General features: G+C 30.5%; 1 protein-coding gene across 4 annotated transcripts in view; it reads left to right on the top strand.

The window, feature by feature from the left end:
• Positions 1-23,756, top strand: part of LOC143233798 (putative ubiquitin carboxyl-terminal hydrolase MINDY-4) — a 127,294-nt gene that overhangs the window by 55,954 nt on the left and 47,584 nt on the right. For all 4 annotated transcript variants that reach the window (XM_076470480.1, XM_076470483.1, XM_076470482.1 and 1 more), the window contains 2 exons: positions 1,354-1,470; positions 14,853-14,944. In XM_076470480.1, the coding sequence (XP_076326595.1) occupies positions 1,354-1,470; positions 14,853-14,944 (209 nt within the window). The remainder of the gene's footprint in view (positions 1-1,353; positions 1,471-14,852; positions 14,945-23,756) is intronic.

Genomic DNA, 23,756 nt, shown 5'->3' with positions numbered 1-23,756 from the left:
TGTTATTTTCTCTGCTCTGTCTCCAAATGATTAATCTGACCAACTTTGCAACCATCAAAAAATATCAAAATAAACCTAAATTGCAATTTTTATTTCTAAATTGACTTATTGTAAAATGAAACTACACTTCTTTATTCTAAGTAGTTTTATGTTTGTGACATTATACATCTAATTATAAATAAGTTTTATTGTGTTACTGCCCTTTTGATTGCCTTTAGAACTGTGGCTAAGTACTATCTGTGCCATTATAAGTTGTTAATCACTAGGGTGCATGCAGCTCAAATTATATTACCCATCAGCTCTTTCAAGTTGCTCACATGCATATCTTGTAAGCCTTTTTTTATTATATTATAATTATATATATTACTTAATATAATCCTAACATAAAAGTTTTGTACTTTTATGTTTTAGTTGCTTTTCTAATAATAAATAAAAATAAACATGAAAAGCATTGTTGTCATTTGCCGAGGACAGTTAAACCTGCTTATTTATACTTATGTTAGTAATGCACAAAATAATTTTATTTAATTGAATAATGCAACAAAGAACACAAACTAATATTATTCAAAAAGTTGACAATTTTCACTAACTTTAAAGAAATTTCTGGCTTTCTAACTATGCAACAAGTCATTAACTTTCTCATGGGAACATAGTTTGTACTCTGAGTGAAACTGACTATCATCTGTTCAAAACTTGTTACATCATTTAATAGATGAAAACTTTGACTTTCTATTGGTTATAGGTAATATATAAATGCATCTAAGAGACAATTATTAACAAATCCTGAAAGACAGGATGTGACAGGTTAGTGTTGTTGGAAGGGTCTTATTTTCTATTCAGTAGCTCCCTAACAAAACAAAAATGAAGTCTATAGAAATTCTGGTTTGTCTGAGCAATGATAACTTTGTAGTCAGTAATTTACATTTAATTTTATACTTTTTAAAAGGGTGGTGAATAAAATAGATACCAAGAGAAAATGTGTTGCATATATCACACTATGGGAAATTCAGGATTTGTTTTTAATATTGTCTTCTAGAATTAAGAACTTAAAACTTGTATAGTGTTAAATGATGGATTATTAGCTAAAGTTTTGTGCTATACTAATTGGTATAACATAAACAATAAGTAAGTTCATAATATTTTTAATTTAAGACACTAAACCTTTGTTTCATGCATGGTAAAAGGATACCCGTGGTGAGAGGGTTAATAACTAAATGAAGTATTTAAATGTTATAAAATAATTTAATTTCCTTTCTTTGAAAAAGTTCATAAAATCAATCATGAATGAAATGAATATAATTTGTTAAATTATATTTAATACTTCTTCTAACACACAGTATTTATTTGTTACAGAACTTGAAAAAGATTATTTTAGGGTCTCCATTTCGAAACTTTAACTTAGAATGGCAGCACCAGAATTTTACTTTTTGTAACTATCAAGATGTGATGTATGGACTTGTGCAAAAAAAGGTAAGATTATTATTCTTTTAGAAATTTTCTGCATTAACAAAATATATAAGATATATCTGACAAATTTGTAAATTTTATTTTGATACATTCTTGCTTCAACTCTCCACATAAAGCTGTATCAATCTTTTTTCTGTCTTCAATGCATTGCTATAAAGTCTGGACACTCAGTCCATTAATCTATATACCCCACAAATTTCATGCTACTTTTAAATGTGTATAGCACAAGACTACTCTCCACTAATAGTATTGTGCCACCTATATTGGTGCAGCTAGCTCTGTGATTCTTCTGGTCAGTCTTCTCTTTCTTGATTGACACAGCAACACTTAGATGTGTGTGTTTTTAGATGTACTTCATTCACATTCCAATACAGTTTTCAACAGTTTTATTTTATTGTGTTTACATTCAATTGTTTGAGATTTTATTTTTAAATTTTGTTATTCTTACCAAACTGTACAATAACATAGAATGATTTTGTGATTCAGTGAACTGACAATGGAAGTTCTTGTTATAGATGACAACATGTTTGATACTACTACCCATGCATCAGGTTCAACTTTATCTGCTGAAGAGGTACATCTCTTAATTTGCAGGGAACTAATTTCCTATGGTTTTCCATCAATTTCTTCTCATTTTCAATGTGACAATGTTTTTGAGGATAAATATAATCAAGGAGAAGAATACTAGATTCATGTTTTCTGGTCTCTTTTTATTTTGGTCTGTTGCACTCAACACCTTTACAGGATATCTCACCTTCCACACTTTCTTTTTTTTACAGCTGGATAATCAAGCATGTGGTATTTTACACATTTCCTTTTCACCCTAGCTTGTGGACACCATCAAATGGATATTTATGTTATTATCAGAATCCTCTAACATTTATTTTACATCATCCTATATCCAGACTGGTCCTTCCTCTCCAATACTTCTGTTGACCAAGAAGGCCATTTGGCTTTCACATTTTTTCGCCTCCCATCTCCCACCTGTACTTCAGTCCCAATCAACATCTTTGTCAGATTTGCTCATAGCTTCTATATGGCATGTACAGTCTCCTTTCATGGTTGACATTCCTGACTTTGTATTCTGAATCCTTCTGTTTCATATAATGTATCCCCTATAACTTTAACTGTTTGGGTGTGTCAATTCCTTTAGCCTGGTGTGTTCAGACTTATTCATGGAGTGTTGCCATATTTTCAGTGTTTCTTCCTATCATGTTTGTTATACCATCATGTTTTTGGTTGCTTGTTTTTACTGTTTATTGGAATAAATTTAGATCCAGAGGTGTTATGTGGCCATTACTGTTTCAAAGTTCATGTTCCTGAACTTTTATTCTCTAGTACCCCTCTCTTTTCTGTGATCTATTTTGTGTCACACTAAATGGTTTGGTTTGTCATACCACCATGTCTTTGGCTGCTTGTTCTTACTTTTCTCATTGGATGGAATAATTCAAGCTAGAATATGAACCTACTCCTTATTCCTTCATTGCTCATTATCTCCACTTTTTGCTTGTATCTTTATCAGGTGGATAATGTCTCTCTCCTGTTGCAGTTTTACACAAAGCCATTTGCCCTTGACTTAGGTATGTCTTTTTTGCAACATTTCATTTGTGATTTCTTTTGAGCAATTCTCTTTTACTGCTACTAATAGGACTCTGTTCTGTGGAAGTTGCCTGACCAGTTGTGCTTTCACTCAGCTTTCCACTATGTACAGGTAGAACTACAATGCTTACTGTAGATATGAGACATTCTATAAGACAACCAATGATATGCCTAGTGGTATATGCTTGTGTGTCTCTGAATGTTCATAAGTTTACCAACAGTCATGAAATATTATGAGTAAAGCAAAGCCAATCCAGGTTGAAACATTCTCTGCTTATCAATAAAATTGTTAACACCCATACGTGCCCTTCTGAGATACATTTTTATTTCAAGTAGGTTTCTCATCACCAAGAAAGTCAATCCCTGCCAACCCTTCCATTACATAAATTGGGAATAGCCTGTTTTTCAAATTAGGTAAACATGGACACCCATACTGATTACAAGTTATCACCCTATTCTTCAGGTTATGTTGAGGCAATGGCACTATCATGTAATGCTGTGTATTGAGTCTGCTTTGAGTTTTCATTTCACAGAGTGGTTTTTCTCCTAATAAGAGCCAGCTGCTTTACATTGTGGTTTGTGTGATGGAGAGTGATTTAAACTTGCATTGTTTTTTTTCTGCTCATGTCAGGTTCTTGTTCTTTCTTACAAGGCACAGACCATACCTGTTGCAGAAGTAATGTGGTGTCTCGTATATATGTTTTGGTTTTATCTTTGACTGCACTAGTCATTTCTAGGTGGTTGGTTTCTGCTTGGTTCACTGTCAGGTGCCTGCACTGGCCCCCTCCATTGTTTTCAATGTGAGATTCTTTGTGTGAGAGGAAGTAATGTCATATGAGAAGTTAACATTTTCATACACTGAAAATGTATTTCTAATTGGTACTTATCTCTTTTCACACACTTCCCATCATTCCTACCTACTGCTGGTATTACTTATTTTAGATCCTGCCAACTCTCAGAAGTGATGATTGAAAAGAGAATCAGAGGGAGCTATCTCTACTAACATAGAAAGGTACAACTGTTGGTGGATGGTTGTCGCATGCTATATTCATGCTAAAAATTGGCACAAAATTTGTGGATTGTATAGACTGGTGTGCTGTATATTGAACTTTTTTGCAGTTGTTATGAAACAAAAAGATGATCAAGATAGCTTTGTGTGAAAGAGGTAAGTACCTATTGGAAATACATTTTCAATGCAAATAAAAAAAAATTACCTTTATTTCCTAATCTAATTACCACATGATTAATATTTTTTTGTGTAAGATAGTTAAAATTTGACCAATTGTGTGAATTGTAGCTTAGCTCCTAGTATTCCATATACATCACTTTAAAATAAATAAGACAAGAAAAATAATTCACATTTTCTTATAAAAATTAATATTTTCTGGCAAAATAAGTTAGTTTATAACATTGTAACATTTCTTCAGTTCCTGCCATTTTACTGGTCCATGTAGGGTAGCTTTGTGATATATGATTTAAGTATACATATGGTTCAAATGTTAATTTTGGTCAGTGACTAGATGTGGATGTTATGCAGTGGTGGGATTTGGTCAGTTCTTAAGAACCTGTTCTTAAAATTTCATGAATTTGCCAAACAGGTTCTTACTGGCTCTTAGCCCTCTGATACTAGATATACAATGTATCAACTGTCACTATGGGGATTCTTGCAACATAAAGTCACACACAATGACAAAATTATAAATTAGTATGATAACATTTGAGGCCAGACTTGTACGGGCCTCTACAAGTGACAGATCAACCATCTTAGACGAAGGAAAACGAGCATTGCTGTAGACTAACATAGACCTACATTTTCCTGTGTGAACATTTGGTAACAATCATCTATCATACTTGAAACAGACAGAAAAAAGAAGGTGAGTTTGAAAAATGATGTCAATGTAGACTTCTATGCTATTAATGTTAAACTGTGAGGCTTAATGTTATTTTATAGGTTTTACTATTCTAGAGCAAAATTAAAAGTTAATGGATTGGAGATTTAGCTCGGATTGATTATTTAGTTGTTGATTTTTTCAGTAATGATTGGTTAATATAGCTATCCCTCACCTTTTTATAGCTAACTTGTGCCAGTTAAACATTTAATTTATTCATTCATGAACAAGTTCTTTTAATATGCATATTACCAAAATTTTTAAACATAGTACATGATGGCATCTGATCGTCTAAGAGAATAAAATACATCTCATTTTTTGCTCGGGATGCTGAACCTCTCTTTTCTTGTATTTTCATACTGACAGGATACGAAATTTGGATACTAGGCTTAGTAGGCTAGTACTCACATGTTATAATTGCATGGCTTAATAAAACTATATCTCACTATATTTATGCTTGTTGATATATACTTATCATATAAAATTCCGTACGTAAGCAGAACAGAGTCATCTAAAACAATATTTGCACAAACAGTTAAACGTTAAATTAATTTGCTTTGTTTATATGCCATTAAAAAAATTAATAGATTATAAAAATAGTTTTCGTATGAAAATTTATTGGTGAAAGTTTAATAAGAAGTTATATTAATACATTTATTGTTGAATAAAAGAATTTTGGCATTTCAGGTTTCAGCCCCTAAAATGAAGTGGCAGCACAATATACTGGAGTCTGTAAAAAAAAAAACCTAAGAACTAAAACTTCAAGGCAAGATCCAGTTGAAAATCTAGCACCAGCAACTTCAAGAAGTGATGAAATTTCCACTTCTAAGACTACACAAACTAGAGATGATGAAGACCTAGGAACTGCTCTTCCAAATTGCTGGAGTATGAAGCAGGCTGAGGAGTTAAAGAAAAAAAAATTGTTTGGTTGTTTGCTACAAGAAACTTGGTTATGATCATTTTGCCAAATTTGATTCCATAAACATGAAGGGAATTCACATATCGATGGAATGGAGAAGCTACAGTGTTGAAGCAAGAGGAAGGAATAAAACTGTCCAGCAAGCATCTCTCAGAAAACTAATGAATATTTTTCATCAAAGGCACACAATATATGTACAATGCAATTGAAAGATTATGCAGATTATGAAATTATCAAATGCCTAGATAAAATAAACCAAAAATATATCAGCTGAATGTGTAAAGTTTTTAATACAATCTACAGTGTAGCAAAATGGAGCAGGCCAATTTTTGATGTTGAGGATAAGACTGAGCTTCAAATAAAAAATGGGTTGGACATGAGAATGGGACTCCATTCTTGGAAAAGTGCTTTTAGAATAGTTGATGTCATTGCAAAGGGAATTAAAAATGAAATATTTACAAAAACATTTGAACAAAATTTAAAACTCTGTGTCATCATTGATAAAGCTTCAACCATATTTAGTAAACCAGATGTCATAATTTTTGTAAAGGTTGAAGATTGTAATCTGTTGTTAATAACCAATAATTTTTCTTGATTTTGTTGAGTTGAAAGGACAGGATGTTGAAACTATATACACATCTCTATTAAAAAGTTTACATGATATAAAACAAGTGAATCATATCAGAGTGTTCATAGATAAAATATATACAATCTTTCATCAATCAAACTAAAACTGAATGGAGCTTTTTAACATTTTGGAAGAAATTGGACTAGAAATTCTGGGACAAAGATGAGCTGCTTGCAGCCTAAGATCAGCACTTGCTGTATGGTGTACTTATCCAGCAGTATGCAAATATTTTTCTACTGAGAAAAAATTATTCAGGAATGGCCAGCTATCTTTGCAACAAATTCTTCCTGGGAGATTTAGCAATAATGATAGACATACTACCAGAAATTTCTTTACTTTGTAATGCCCTTTAAGCCAGAGCTGAAAAAAACTAATAAAATAGGCCCTTAAGGCATTTGAAATGCTCAAAGAAAGTAGGGAAACCTTTGAAAAGAAAATTGATGAAACCATTGGTTCTGATGCTTTTAGAAATATTAAGTTTGTTGAAAACCAATGATATGTGGGCCTTTGTCATTAAAAACTACTGGTACCAGTAATAAATAATATGAAAGCCAGATTGATGGATTGTGATCACTTAAAATCAAAAAACTAATGCACAAGAAAATAACAATAAAATGCATGAACTGGTAAACATACTTGAGCATAATTTTTGGAATATTGATGAAGTTATCCTTTGGAAAGCTGCTGAAGAAAAATTGTATGAATTCACTAAGCTCTTTCATCACGAAATCAGCATTAATGATTTTTGTGACTACGTGGAAAATGTCCTATGAAGTTACCATAATCATGGTATTCCAAGAACTGTATAAAAGGCTAAAAATATCATCAGCCGTTCTAAGATATAAAATATCATAAATACTGTTACTCTTAGTTCTGCAGAGACAGTAAGAAGGTTTTAAAAATGAATATCATATATTCAGATAAAAGAATCGGCTTTACAGTTGAAAATGTGGCAAACCTGATGATAATTAATTTGACTGGCCTCCCATTGGGTTCATGGGATCCCACTTTTTCAGTTCAAACGTGGCTTAGAAAAAAATCACACAGCTGTGAAAAGAATAAAGATTTTGATGATAATCAAGTGGCAATTTGGAAATATTTAAAGCATGATAAATAAATTATTTCTGTAAGATATTTTTATTATTATTTTTCATTGCAAGAAATGGGGGGTGTAATGCGAGATAGAACCAATTGTTAAAGTTTTTAATTCCACCACTGATAATATATATTTCATAAAATTAAAAAGCATGTAAAGGAACTCTGTGTTGATATACTTAGAGATCTTACAGCTTCTGTACTGGTGACAAATCCAGTAACTTTGTTTTTTTTATGATGACATACTGAAAATAGAATAAACTTAATCAAGGTAGTTAATAAAATGTGATATGATAATTAAATAATAAATAAAACAAACAAAGTAAGTTTAAATTACTCCTGTAATTGATAAAGTTTATACTTAGGCACACTGTGGATTTAATATGTTACAGTACTTCAAAAGCAGTGGGCCTAAAGCCACAGTGGTTGTAATATTGAAAACAGCTGTCATACAAATAGCAATATTACACTTACATGCAAGAAGTATTTATTCAAAACAGTGTAAATAGCACAACTACAATAAAACTAGAAGCATTAATACAATTTAAATGTATCAACATTGTAAATGTATAGAAGAAATAGTTGAAATTTTGTTACTTGTATTCATGTGCATGTGAACAAAACTTAACTGTATAGCAACTTTATGTCTACAGAAAGAAAGCATACTCTTTTTTAAAAAAAAATATATTTTATAATTGGTTAGAGCATGAGTGAAAAATCATTGAATGTTATTGGTTTTTGATTTTTTTGAGATAGGAATAAAAAATAAAAATAATAAAATATGTAGTTTTATAATGTAATGTATAAGCATATGGTGCATTTCTTAATTTTATAAAGTAAATTTCTCCTGGTATAAGATGTGTGATATTTTATCTCTAGGCATCTTCTCTTCTCTAATTTAGTTACCACCCATCAAACAATAAGTACAAAATATAATGTAAACTACTCACTGTAATATCAATATTGTTCAGACAAGTATAATTTTTTCCTTCAAACCTGTTTGGTTATAGAGTTGTCAAATATAAAATTAGACCCCCCCCTCTTGTTACTCCCAACTGTCACATCTTCTCTTTCAAGATTTGTTAATTAGTTCTCTTGTATGTTTAGTACTATATTATTTATAATTAATAAAAAGCCAATGTTGTCATATGTCAATTGATGTATTATATTATGTTGTCTTCTGAACAGAAAGTTAACAATTTCTCTTTAATTATAAGCTTTGTTCCCACAGGAAACATAATGATTAGATTGGATGAATTTGTAACAGTTCTTGTCAGAAAAAAATGTGATAGTTATGTAGTACTGTCTGCTTTTTACATGTTGTTATTCTGTGTTCTTTGGCAAGTTAGTTAATTAAATGAACGTTATTTAGAGCACTAGTATCATTGGTATATATTTAAAAAGGTAGGGTTAACTGTCATTGACAAGGAACAGCAATAAAAAAGAAGATTGGGTAAGTACTTTATTTATTATTATGAAAGTAACTAAAGTGTAAAGCATTATGAAATGCAATTTATAAATGGTAGAAAGATCTTTTTTCTTTCCAAAAATTCACACTGGTAATTTGAAATATGACCTCTTACACTGGACTATGCCCCAGCATGTGTGTAGTTATTTTATATATATGTATTATAAATAATTTTAAAGATATTACATGGCTACTTTTTTCTTTATAAATGTTAAGTATGATAAATAATATATATGTTTTTAATATATACTTAAAGGATATTTTATTGAAAAATTTATTTGAACAGTATGTCCTACTGCATGATATTATTAGGTCCATGACTGTATTATTGCCAATAAGTGTGTGTGTGAATCTTACTTTTAAGTCAACAGTTATGGGTGGGGGGTATTGCTTAATAACACACTTTACAGCTATTTGGTGTATTCATTTTGCTTTATTGTAAATTGTGTATTTGCCAAAAAAACAATTTAGAAACATTCTAGCTTGGAGTAGAGACAGAACCTGCAAATGTGCAAAATGTACAACATTTTTAGTACAAAGTTCCAACATGTATCAAATGGAAGCTATTTTATTCAGGAGTTCAAAAAAATTGCTGGCAGTCTCAGAAATTGTTCTAAGCTGCCAATTCTTTTACACCTACTGTCAGTTAGGCCTTTTCAGTCTAAGAAGTAATTTTTTCTGGTTTCTTTCATTTGATTTTTTTCATAAAAACATGAATATATTTATTTTATATTATGTTTAGTAATATATTTCTTTAAAAAATACTAATTTCTCTTGACATAAAATTGGTATGAATTGCCCATTTTGGGCTATGCTTTTTAAAAACATAAAAAAGCAAGAATATTTTTTCCTTCAATATACACACGAACTAAAAATTCTTTTTAACTGTTATCTTTGTGCTATGAATTCATTTTATTATCTTAACTACTGAGTAAAATCATTGAAACATAAGTATGCTCAATTTCTATATTATCAAAAAGTGCTTACATTTTTCAAAGAATTATGCTGTATATTTTATAATATGCCTAAATATGTTTCTGAAATTGTGTGCAATAATATAACTATTAAGTTCAGAAATCAAATCCAACTAGAAATACCAGATTCATTTCTTCTCTCGAAATTGCAATTCATTCCAGTTGATTTAAAGATAAAACAAGTATTATTATAATTGTCAAACAGAAATTACAATGGTCATTTTTCACTCAGTGTTAATGCAAATGAAGTCTATTCTCTCAGCTGTAGTTATATCATACTTTACTTATTGTAGGTAATGCAGTAGATTAAGCTGTGCACAGGTAAAATAAAAACAACAAAAAACATTAACCATGGTAACTGAACATCTGCTTATATCACCTCTTATCTCATTCCATTGGTTATGTCAGACTTTGCACTAGTTACTAGAACAGGAACAAACTACAGTACGCTTTGGAAAGCTCTTTGCACACATGCATTGTTTCTTTTCTACATTGGTGTCCTATACTATTGCAACTACATGTGATCAACTGTAAGTAATCACTTAGGAGAGGGGTGTTTTCTAACAGAATATGTTGTATCATGCTGTTAACGTTTTGCCAACCTGTTAGAAGAAGTTCCAGGAGGTTTGCTTTTGCTATGAGGGCATTCTGCCAAATGAAGACCTGATAATGTTATTTTCTAATATGAAAAGTGAGAGCTTCTCTTGTTGGAAGCAAATTTTCAAGATTTCACTTAAACTTTCTGAATAATGAAGCATGAAATGATTGGATATCAGTTTTTCAATTTTGGTACTCTACAGTGTACACACAAATACCTTTGCATTTGAGACATTTTCTCGCTCATATATGTGATCCTTCCCAATGTTTTTTAGCAGAGTTACTCCCAACATGAAATACCTCCCAAGTGGTTTTCTTCCCAATGCCAACAAAGTGAGACATAGTGTTGCAGACAGTAATAGCATGGAAATACAGCAGGGTGTTTGATGTATGTCATGTACATGGCATGAATTGCAGCAAATATGGTTGATTTACAATTTTTATTGAGAGGTCTCCATGCTGATGTAGTTGAAAATGTATGAGCAACACTAAGACATCTGTGTCCTATGAATATACTGCTATTTTTTTATATCAATGTCTTATTGCTTCCTTTGCATGCACTATTATTGATGTGTTGCCTTCTTTGTGAGGAAAATGGATTGAGCTTGCATCATGGATACACATTAAAGAAATTACCATTGTTGGAACAAGAAATCTACCAGCAAGAGTCAGCTCACAGCCATCCTTTGGTGAAATGTTTGAGATGATCATTCAACAAAATGATTACCAGATTTTTCTTGTTGTACAGAAGGTTGAGATACAATTGCTGCTTGTTTGGCAGTTTAGTATTTCTACCATTGACATTTTGCATCATAAGTTTGGGCTTTTTTAACCACTTAGAACAATTTGTGAGATTGCCAACAAAGATTTTCTTATTTCTGAATAAAACATTGTTGTTTTTTGGTATATATTAGCATGTTGTACTAAAAATTTTAAATATTTTCAATTAACAGAGGCCTTTACAAGATATGCTTCCTGACTGTTCATTCTAATGATGGTTTGCACTTAAAGTATCTGTGTAACAAATATGGTAGTACTTACAAGATATTGTTTGTTTGATGCATTTAAAAAATGAAATAGCCAACATAATAACACTGCTCTGGAAAGGGTTAAACCATATCTATGCACTCGCACTATCATAACTTCCTCTGAAGCAAGTATTGTTTTTTTATTTTAATTATGCAAATACATAGTTGTCTCTATTTACATTGAGTAAGAGAAAGATATGATTGGTTTACAAAATATAAACACTTACATTAAGAAAGAAGAGAACAATATCATGAAACATTGAACAATAAAGTGGTTAAAATAGTTTTATTATGAAAGACAAACACTTAAATTTCAAAAAAGCATGCGAAAGAGCAAAGCCAAAGCATTAAAATCTTTTGCAATAATTTATATTTTATATATGAATATTTCATTTTTTTGTAGGACTTAAGATTGTCAAATTACATGTATCAGGTCATCCCTTGAGTAATATCTGATTTTAGGTTCAGAAAAAGAGAAAGGATTTCAAACACATTTTAATGTTAGTTAATCAATAATATATGTTCTATTATTATTAATTAACATGATTCACAAGCTTCTGAATGCCACTTCTATAAAATTCTTGGTATTTAGAGAAAAAGAATGTAGAGAGGGGAATTTTGACATTTTCGTGTGTTCCTAGCTCCTTTCCATCAAAATAGTTATGAAACTTCGGAATAGATGATAATCAGATGGAGCAAAGTCTGGAGAATAAGGAGGATGTGGAATTTTTTCCCAGTCTAGCTCTTCAATCTTTGCAGATGTGATCCTTACTGTATGGGATTGTGCATTATCCTGATATAACACAACACCTTCACAATTGATCAAAGCAGGCTTCTTTTCTTTTAGTGCAACATTCAAGCAGTCTAACTGTTGACAGTAGAAGTCTGATGTAATCATTACATTGAGTGGCAGCAATTCAAAGTGGATCGCACCAACAATATCCCACCAAATGCTTAACAAGACCTTCCTAGGGTGTGGTCCACTTTTGGCTGTGCTTTAACCAGTTTACCTGCACTGAGCCATTGTCTGCAGCATTTAACATTTTTATAATATATCCATTTTTTTATCTCCAGTTACTAACCTTTCCAAAAAAGGTGAGTTATGTTCACGAGAGTGCAGAAAAGTGCAAACGTCCACACTTGCTCTAAGGTGGGCTTCTGTCAAATCGTGGGGGACCCATTTTCCAAGTTTTGACACCTACTACATTCTTTTGATGATTAATACTATATTATTTATACCAATAGAAAGCCAAAGTCTCAATCTATCAAAGAATGTATTATGCTGTTTTCTGTACAGAGAATTGTCTATTTTACTTCCAGCTTAAACTTTTATTTTCCTGGGAAACATATTGATGAGTTTTGCTGAACTTTTAATGGAACTTGTTGCATAATTAGAAAGTTAAAAAATAATAATAATTATTATTGGATATTCTCTGGGTTTTATGTGTTTCTTATTCTGTGTTTCTAGTAACATTATTTAATTGAACACAGAAATATTTAGTATAGTATTACCATTATCATAAAAAGGTAAAGTTAAGTTTCATTAACAATTGACAACAAAAACAAAGATGCAGGTGAGAGCTATATTTCTTGTTTTTTCATGAATATTTTTATTTGTTCTTATTGAAATTACCAAAATCTAAAAATTAAGTTAGATAAGGTTAGATTATGCTCAATAAAGAGTAGTAGTAGTAATTTTTCAATAGGTATGCTTCTGAATAGCCCATGCATTACATAATTTTGAAGAGTAATGTGAGCTGCATGTTTGCTTAGTGATTTACAATTTGTGTAGCAAGATCATTAGCTATATATGGTCTAAAAGGCAATGAAGCAGTAAGATTAAGTGTAAATGTATGTGCACAGTTATAAACTATGCTACTTAGGATAAACAGTTGTGGTATCATGTTACAGTTTATAGTCATTCATTCAAGAAAGAAGGGTAATTTAGAATTAATTCCTAATTTAATTTTTTATGATGATTACAAGGTTGGTCAGTTTGACCAACATCATATAGAGTTAGGGTAGAAAAAATATTTCTAAAAAAACATTTGATGTTTATTTTGGAGGTTTTCTTTAAACAAAATTTGAAAATGTTAAGATAAAAGTATTTTTAGTCTTAAGATGAAAATGACTATGCACTTGGAGCAGTAAACACTCTGACACCATATCTTTATGGGTAAAAAAGAACACGTCAAAATTCTGATTTTTATTTTTGGCTAAAAAAGACTTAAAGGTTACTTAAAGCTTTCCAAGTTTCATGAAAATACCTTAAGTACTTTCAGAGTCATAGTATGTATACAACCAAGGTTAGATGGCAGTTACAAGGTTGTGTAAAATACATGAGCCTGTTGCAGTAGGGTTAAATGATTTGTATGTAGATATCTATTCATCAGTGCATTGTGATATCACAATAATATTCCTTCTGAACAGTAATAGCACATCATCATTAAATGCATAGTATTTTGTCATATATTTAAATAACATTAATATCTCTGAATATGTTACTTATTAATCAGATTAGAAGCTAAATCATTTAAAAGAAACTTATTTTTAGATTTAAATTGGGTTTTCTTCCAACATGAACTCGAGCATTCCACTAAGCATTTAAAACTTCATGAAGAAGTATGTAATTTTTATGCTGATATCAAGTTAGTTGTTGTGATTTACTTTGTTGCTAGAAGTAATCAATAAGATAACCTGTCTAATTTAAAACTAATGTTTTTCGTAAGTGTCACTTGCTCAAGGAACTTGTTGACGTGTACATTTCTCATCCACCAGAAACTAAGAAAAAAAAATTGCTTATTACTAGGCATTGAATTTTTGCCTTCATAATTTTCACACATCATTTTATTTAGGTACCAGCTAGACTATCATCTTAGTATGTGGAAATGCACACGTGTCAGAAGGAAGGTTAATGAATTTAAAGAAGTATTTATACAAATTACATACCAAAATTAAGTCAATAATGTATACAGAAATTGTTTGAAAATAACCTAAATTTACATTTATTTTACATATTTTGTTTCAGTATCATATGATCAACATCAACTTGTCTTACTTTACAACTGTAGAAATATGTATTTCATTACAGAAAGAATATTGTCCATATTGTTGCTGTTGACTTTACTTATTGATCAACTCTGTTTATGTTATTGATTGTTTACTGAAGAAAACTGCTGTTTATTTAGGGTGGTCCATGTGGAGTTGTGGCTGCAGTTCAAGCTTATGTTGTTCTTCATCTAGTGTATGGTGATAAACCATCATGCTTAAAAGATGGAAGGTATGTAGATTAATTAGAAATATGTACTTACAACCATACTCTTATGCTACTATTGTCAATCTGGTTTTTTATTTGTTTTACATGTTTATACTTTACTAATATGATTTTACAGAAGTACATAAATTGTTTTTATATTTTTATTGCATAAGATATAAAGTTATTTACTAAAGTATAGTACACTAAAACTGACTTACATAAATACCCTTTTACCTACATCCCAACAGGTGAGTTCTGTATTGAAAAGGCTTCTTGGGCAGTGGTGAAGGGAGATAAAAGATTCAAAACAGTCTTATTACATTACTTTGATTTTGAATCCAAAATGAACAAATTAAGTGCAATGTGAAAAAAAGAAAAAACATCTGTAGTTTCATGATTTTTATTCCATAATTTTGATTTTTGGTTTCTAATGCCTTGTGCTTTGCCATCTTTTGGCATTTAATTCTCTCACTCATGAGCTGAGTCAATTAAACCAAGTTCGTGACCCCAAATTGGCAGTTAAGAGTTTCCATATGAGACAGGTATCCTTTACTACACATGACAATGTTTTAGTGTCTTACATTCAAAATTTTATTATAAATTACTTTTAGAATATGTTATACTAATTAGAAAAGCATAAAATCTTAGCTAATAATCCACATTTTAACAGCATATAAGTCTTAAATTCTACAAGGCAACATTTGAAAAATCCTGAAAATTTTCCTTAGTGTGACACATGACACATTTTCTCTTAGCATTTCATCAAACGCCCCTCAAAACAAAGTACAAAATTAAACATAAATTACTCTCTCTGAGAGCTTCAATGCTCAGACAAACCACACTTATTATAATCCTCAATTTTGTTTGGTTACATAGCTATTGAATAGAAAATCAGACCCCTTCTACCACAACTACTTGTCACATCCTCTCTTTCATAATTCATTAATAGTTTTCTCTTACTTTTATTTGTATATTACCTACAACCAATAGAAACTCAAGGTTTTCATCTATCAAATAACATGTTGTATAAGGTTATGTTCTAAATGTTTAAATGTCAGTTTTACTCAGAGTACTAACATTGTTCCCATGGAAAAGTTGATGACTAGTTTGAATGAATTTGTAATGCCTATTGTTAGAAAGCTAGAAATATTTTGAGAGGCAAGGGAATTTGTCTATTTTTGCTTATTGTCTCTGTCATTTGGGACATTATTTAACAAAATAAAATTTATTTAGTGCAATACTATAATTGGTATAAAAAGTTAAGATTGACTTCCTTTCACAATCAGGGGCAAAAAAAACAAAAAACAAGGAAAATTGATTAAATATTTTGTTTCTTGATTTTCTTGTTTATTTGTTAAGATTAATTACAAAAGTAACTAAAAGATAAAATTAGGGATCTTTGTAAGTTAGTTAAGATTAGATTAAGTCAAATAAATAATAGTAATATAAAAAATGTTTCACAAGACATACTCATAAGCAACTAGTACAAGCTGTAGCATGTCAAATTTACAAATGGATCATACTAAAATTTGAATTATAATCTACAATTTGTTAACAAACGTATTGACATATTCATAAAATAGTAGTTCAGTAAAATTTTCAATGCAACTCAACAAATTAGAAATGACATGGCCTTCGACCCATGACTCGTAGAGATACGGCTAAATTTATCATGAAAGTGAAAACATCAATTTAATTTTAAACTTGCGTGATTTTTTTCTTCTATATGACTAGAGGTTTTAATTGTTATACTTCTGTTGCTGCGAAACATGACGTAAAAGCCATTGTTGGGAACGTAGTGTTTCTAAATCACACTGGCTTTTGTATATATTTTGCTTGTCAATTTTTTACTGATAATTATTCTTTGAATATGTTACAAAATAATTTCATGAATGATTTTAACTTTGGTTGATATGCAAAGGAATTTTCTAATATTTGACTGTCTTGACTGCACCTTTCTACCTCTGTTGGTCAAGCTTGATTTCACAAAACTGATTTATTTCAGTCAGTTGTGAAATGAGGTTAGGGTATATTATGAGGTTGAGGTGGTATTACCTGCCCCATCATTTTTTAAGAGCTATACACTATTTATAATGATTTTAACTCACACAAAACATCATTTTTCTAGCTTTCAATTAGTTTTCTCTAATGTTTAATACAGTATTATAACCAATAGAAAGCTAAAGATTTAATTTATCAAATTACATAGTACATTGCTTTATGTACAGATAATTATCTATTTCACTCCCAGTTCAATCTTTATTCCCATGCGAACTCCATCATCAAGCTTCATTATTTAATAACTTTTTAACAGTCTTATCACATAGTTCAAAATTAAGAAACATGATTGTTATAGGACATTGCCTGCTTTTTACTTGCTGTTATTTTGTGTTCTTAGGTGAATTATTATAATAAATGAAAAAATATTTACTGTAATAAATGTAATAAGGGTTAAGTCTTGATAGTCAACAGTAAATTAAAATAAGATTAAGGTAGGTACTGAATACCTTTGTTTTTGTATATTTTTATTTGTTATAAAAGTAACTAAAATATAAAAATATGTAAAATATAAAAATTAAGTTAGAATTGATAAAATAAAGAAAAATAATAAAATCTTTTTCACAAAGTATGCTCATGAGTAGTCCATGCCATACATAATTCTGTAGTATAATGTGAGCTGTGATTTTGCATGGTGGATTTATTAGCTTAACATGGGTCAAAGGCCAGTAAAGTTTAAGTAAAAACAGATGTATACTCTTACGATCTTTAATGTATTGAGGATAAATGTGTAATTTCCTGTTACAATTAGAAATCATTTAATATTTCTTTATGATAGTTATGAGATCAGTCAACTTGACTGAATAAATATAAAAGTTTAATGAAGAATACAATTGGAATTTATTCAGGAGGTTATAAAATTACACAAATGAAATTTGGCTGTTTTCAGAAGTATAAAAATATTTTAATATTAATTTCTGAATTGATGTATAAAATACTTTTTGCTTTTAAAAGTAAATGACCTAATAATACCAAATTGTTGCACAAGACCTTCTATCGTAAAACAAAAACATACTTCGCATAGTGACAAACACAATTCTTTTGACTTTGGCAATCACAACTCTCCACTTATGTATACAGAAGAAGCTGGCATCAGTGCAGTGTGTAAATTCATGTGAAATCATGTAATTTGGTGATGTACAGACTGACAGTAGACACTGTCAGAATATTTTTACGTTTTATCCTTTACAGTAGATGTCTTTGTTTTGACAGCATATTGTGTCTTCAAATAAGTAGTGTTTCAATGGGTAATAGAGTTGCTGTTATTCATGCTATCTTATTGAAACACTTTTGAAACAATGGTATTTGACAAATGTTGTCAAGATACCAATTCTGGCTCTGATTATCAGAGTTGGGTTATCAATGATTTGTTTGGACTGGGGAACCAAAGTACTATATACCTTTTTTTAATCTGTATTTTTTATTTGTTGTTATAAAAGTAACTAAAATGTAAAAATTAGAAAGTTGTCAGGTTATAATTGGTAAAATAAAGAAGAAACTTTTGCACAAGGTACACTTGCAAACAGCCAATGACTTACATAACTCAGTAGGGTAATGTGAGCCACATATTTGCATAGTTGTTTGGACTATGAAACCACAGTTTTCCTTCTGTAATCAGATGTTTAGACTTTCTAAATTGTACAGAGTCCAACATTTATTTAACTCTGAATCACTCAAATGAGAAGAGGAGCATAGATTTTCTTGACACTAACTTTAGTATTAACAATGACAACAGTGTACAATCTACCTTGTTTTGCAAACAAATTAGGAAATCTTTCTTCCTCAACTTCAACTCCCAAACATTCCAAAGCTTCCCAGAAAGGTGCAATTATTGGAAAGAGTTAAGATTTATGTTTTAGTGAAAAGCTCCTGAAGAAACTGTAAAGAGAAATGTTGAGTACCCAATTTGAAAAAAAAATGATGTTATAAGGTCACTTATTTCTAGTATTTTTAACCTTAAAATGAAAGCACAATGCAAAAATGTGTGCGATAAATTCATAATGGTCTAAAAGGCAAGAGTAATTTTCAGAATTTAAACATCCTTTCTGGTTGCAGAAAAATAAGCAAAAACTGATTGGTTGCTTCTCAACTTCCCAGACTATCAAAGGAGAGATTTCACAATGCTTTGATTTTAGCAAACATTAGAGTTATTATAGTTCTGAGAATATTATTAATCAATTTTAATGCATAATGATTGAAAATAAACATGTTTTTAGTTCTCTTCTAGTATGCCTTTGATCTCAGTTTTCAAACCTTGTACCACTCTCTTCAGCACACATTTCCATAAGAACATTGTTCTCTGCCTCTTCAGTCTCTTTTTTTTTTTTATATATATTGGTTTTTGAATCTTTTACACTACTCCACATATGCTAGGGAATAAGATGGCAATGTTTTACTATACATATAGCTGTAGGATCACAATGTAACCACATTTCACAGCTTTTGCAGCTTCCTTACTCTGTGTATTTATTTACTTTACAAGGTTCTGGCCTTTTTTTATATTCACTCATACTTGGGTCATGCAAAAATGTAAAACTGATTTTGAAATAGCTGAAAATTTTACATGTGGCTGTGCTATCCAGTTTTTATAGTATTTTTTTCACTCAAAAAAAAGATTCTGACCTTTAGCTTTTGTTATTCATCTTGACACAAGACAATAGTGCCCTCAGGATATGATTATAGAATCTTCAGCAAATATGCACATGCCTTTAGCAAAACTATCTTACCTTTGTGCAGATATTATGTCTGGAAAACTGATGCAAAGTATGGTGAAAAGCAAAAAAATATTTAAACCTTGGAATTGTACATTTTAAAACATTGGTAATGTATAAGTAACTAATATATAAAGGTAAGACCTAAAAACAATTTGTCTCTCTCTAACTATAACATATATAGCTCAGAAAAAAACTGTTATTATTAGATAAAGCATCCAACAATACTACAGGCAGTTATATCTACCAAGTGATAATAACTGCTTGTCAATTTTAAAATAGCTGTTATTAGGTTGTAGTAAACATATGTATTGTTGAGATTACATATACACAACTGGTGTTATTTTAACCATACTGACACAGGTCTATCTATGGCAATGAATCAAAGGTCATGTCATTGCATTTGTGGAGTTGTATTAAAAATTTTATTGAACTACTATTTTATGAATGTACATTAACAAGTTTGGTATCAAGTTGTAGATTATAATTCAAATTTTGGTATCATACGTTAGTTTATTTTTAATTTAAATGTAAATATTAAAAAAAAAAATCCTAAATGCAAATTCTTGTCACATGACATGTTGAATTCAGCATTGTTTCAAATTTAGATGTTTGTGATACCCAAATACAAAGTCTGTAATTTTTTTTATATATTAGGAAATCAAATTTCCAGTTTTCACAAGTTGTAAGATAAGAATATCCTATCTTTACTATATTCTGAGATACTAATACATTTGTTATATCAACCATGCTGGTTCCACCCACCACTTCCATGTTTTTGAAAATCCTTGCTTATGTACACCTATTTCACCCAGTGATGTGGGCAGGAGCATAGATCCTTGGGGGATGGAGGATTTACATCCCCCCCTTCATTTTAGGTGGAGGGTATGGTGCATACCATCATCCTCCCCCCCTACAGTTTGGTCTGTTTAATTGTTTTATTGCATCACAGGCCTACAAATTGTGTTTGTTCTTGTGATTCTCGTGTTCTTACCAATAGAATCACATAATTAGGCTAAGATGTAGGCTTTTTCAGTAGCCGAAATGTACATCTTTAATATAGGTGTGCTTTTAAGCTTTTCGATCTGAGATATGGTTCGTAACTTCGTAAGTATCAGTCAGTGGGCCTAAGTATACATCCAAGTATCATGGCAACAAGATTACTCTGTGACTGCATGTTTACAGCTCTCAGGTTCACATAATCAGGGATTTCCAATTTGCAAATTGAACAGTCCACATAAGTGGTTGCACAAATCATCCACCTCCCCCCATTGGGTGTAAAAAAATCGATGCCCTTGGATGTGGGTGTAACCAAATGAAAGTACAAAATGTCCTCCTGGTGGTTTTTGCAGTCTCTTCAAAATATTTGTGTGGGAAACTTTTTGTGGCAAATTACAAAAAATCATATAATTTTAGATACAAATACAGCTTAGTTACAAGCATGATAAATTATGATGGAGTTTTGTCGTGTTGATATAGTAATTTATGATATTTATATATAAAATCTAAAAACTTGTTTTGTTTCAGTCCTCCACATCCGAAATTTGACAATTTGACTAAATTGTCAGAGCTCATGTCATGTGGTATGTATATTGTTGAAAGACTTTAAGATTGGTGGTTTGTATGTGTATTTTATTTGCAACTTTTTCCCACATTTACCTGTCATCATCAGGTAAGATACAAGAACTGAGGCTAACTGTGAATAAAATGAAAGTTTTACTATATTCAGCCAATGAAAAGAAAATTGTGTGAATTGTCACATTTCTTATATTAGGTGAGATTAAGAGTTCTTTTTAAATATTTCCTTTTACAATTTATATTGTAATAAGCTTCTCTTGCTCTATATCTTAGTGGTTTGTTTAAAATATACACAATCCAAGCCTATTTGTTGTTTCAACACTGAGAAATTAGAAACAAATCACTCAAGTAATTTGTTTTTTTACTTGTCTTAGACACAATCCAATGCTATATCCAAGCATGTGCACTATAACTGCTGGTTAAACAGTTAATCCCAGTTAGAAGGTCTATGCAGACACCTCTGTTGATTTAAGGGAGGAGACTGACCGTCTTTCTAATTTTGTTTTCTTAATTTTTCTACAATATACTGTCACAGTCTTCTTCCTGCTCTGAGTTGTAATTGTCCAGTTTGGCACTTTTGTCACCAAACTTAATGCAACAGTATTATTATACTTTTGTTTAAAGGAGGAGCTGAAATAAGATTGACTGCAAGGTCTGGAAAGATTATATAATAATACAAATTACAAAAATTAAAATGTTTTACGTACATACATTAAATACCAATTTAGTTCATGGTAACTTAAATGTAAGTCATAATTTCTATCATTTCATGCATTGTTATTTTAAGTGCTACATTGTAAGATATTAAAGATTAAACATTAGAAAACATCTAATTCATGAGTGAATGAATATGTGAAGAGCTCATATATTAAAAATGATGTACATTTAATACAGTTGTGAACTTCAGATGATATTGTATTGATTGTGTTTGCAAAATCCTTAAAGTTGTACTTTACTTTTTGTACATGTTTTGTGGAAGACAGAGGGAGCAAGTAGATTTTTGCTATTATTTCGTTCCTAAAAGAAGTTTTTTACTAAAAATTTCACATCCTTATTACATGGCAAGTAGCACCTAAACTATGTCTGGGTCATTGAGCTGTTTTTCCCAAAGCTTTTGACTGGTTATTTGTGGTGTTCTTTCAAAACCAGAATTGTCACTGTGTATTTAGTTTTCATCATTGTTGTTGTCAAGGGTCTGAACATTCGATAGAACATATATGATTACAATGGTTTAAAAAATACTCTTTCTCCACTACTGGTACTGGAATTTTTGTTCCATGGAGTTTTACTATTGCAACAATGCTGTGAAATGTAAGACATGTCCATTTGTGTGGTGAACATCCCATCATACATACAGTAGCAGTAATGTTTGACAATACTACAATTGCAAACAATTCTGTACAGGTGTTTAGGTATAGTTAGCATATGGCTCACATACATAATTATGTCATTAATACCATTGCATGTATGGGACAAAGTTACTTCAATTCCATTATTATTGGCTTCCAGATCCAAGATAAATACTCCATAGAGTTATGTTCACATTTCTGTTTCCACATTTGCTTTAATCATTGCATATAGTTGTGCAGCTTCCTTGTGGAAAATAACCATAAACTGTTAATAAGTTATAAAATATAAACAAACTTTGGATTTCTAATTTAGTGTGAGGCTGTGATCAGTTTCTTATGACAAAATTTGAAAATGGTGTCAGAAAATGAGGCAGAAAGCTGCATGTGTATGCAAATAGTGCTCCATAAGTGAGTGAGTTATTGATATACTTTAACATTGTCTTGGTTAGTTACTATATGTTATCTTTTCATGTTATAATCATATGATTCATTATATTTGATGACAGGTTAAATCAAATATTATTTTAATAATAAATATAGAAAATGATTGTCTATCAAGTTATAGTTTCCTTGTTTGAGTATCTTTATGTATAACACTGTAATTTGAAGTATATGTTTTTAGTAACATAATCTGAAGACTATATACTTCCAAGTTTTTATTACCTTTTATAACCCCACCACAAGCTAATATAGTATTAATTAGGATTATGAGAAGTCTTTAATATCAGTATATCATGCACATGCTTATGCAACTTTAGAAAATCTAGGATATTATTGAAAATAATTTATTTTAAAGGTTATGAAAATACCTACATGATTATTGCAATATTTATAGGGTCAGATGACAGGTTGTTTTGCCAACTGTGTGGTCATGAACTCCTTTTACATCAACTTCCATGTGCTTTCTTTGTGGTTTATATTTCAAGTCTACTTAAATTGATGTCCCAGAACACCATTCTAAGAGATATTTGTCCAGATGCTTATGTTATCAAGTTCATGATATGAAGTTGTACTGCCTGTCTTTAAAACCATTCATTACAAGTAATAACTTCATCAATATTTACATATTTTTATAGATTTCTGAAATCAATACCTACTCTTAAGTTTCATAGACTACTTTACTGACTCTGAATAGGTCTG

Source organism: Tachypleus tridentatus, chromosome 12 (assembly GCF_004210375.1).
Source record: "Tachypleus tridentatus isolate NWPU-2018 chromosome 12, ASM421037v1, whole genome shotgun sequence".
NCBI classification, from domain to species: domain Eukaryota; kingdom Metazoa; phylum Arthropoda; class Merostomata; order Xiphosura; family Limulidae; genus Tachypleus; species Tachypleus tridentatus.
This window is presented reverse-complemented; position numbering and strand designations above follow the sequence as displayed.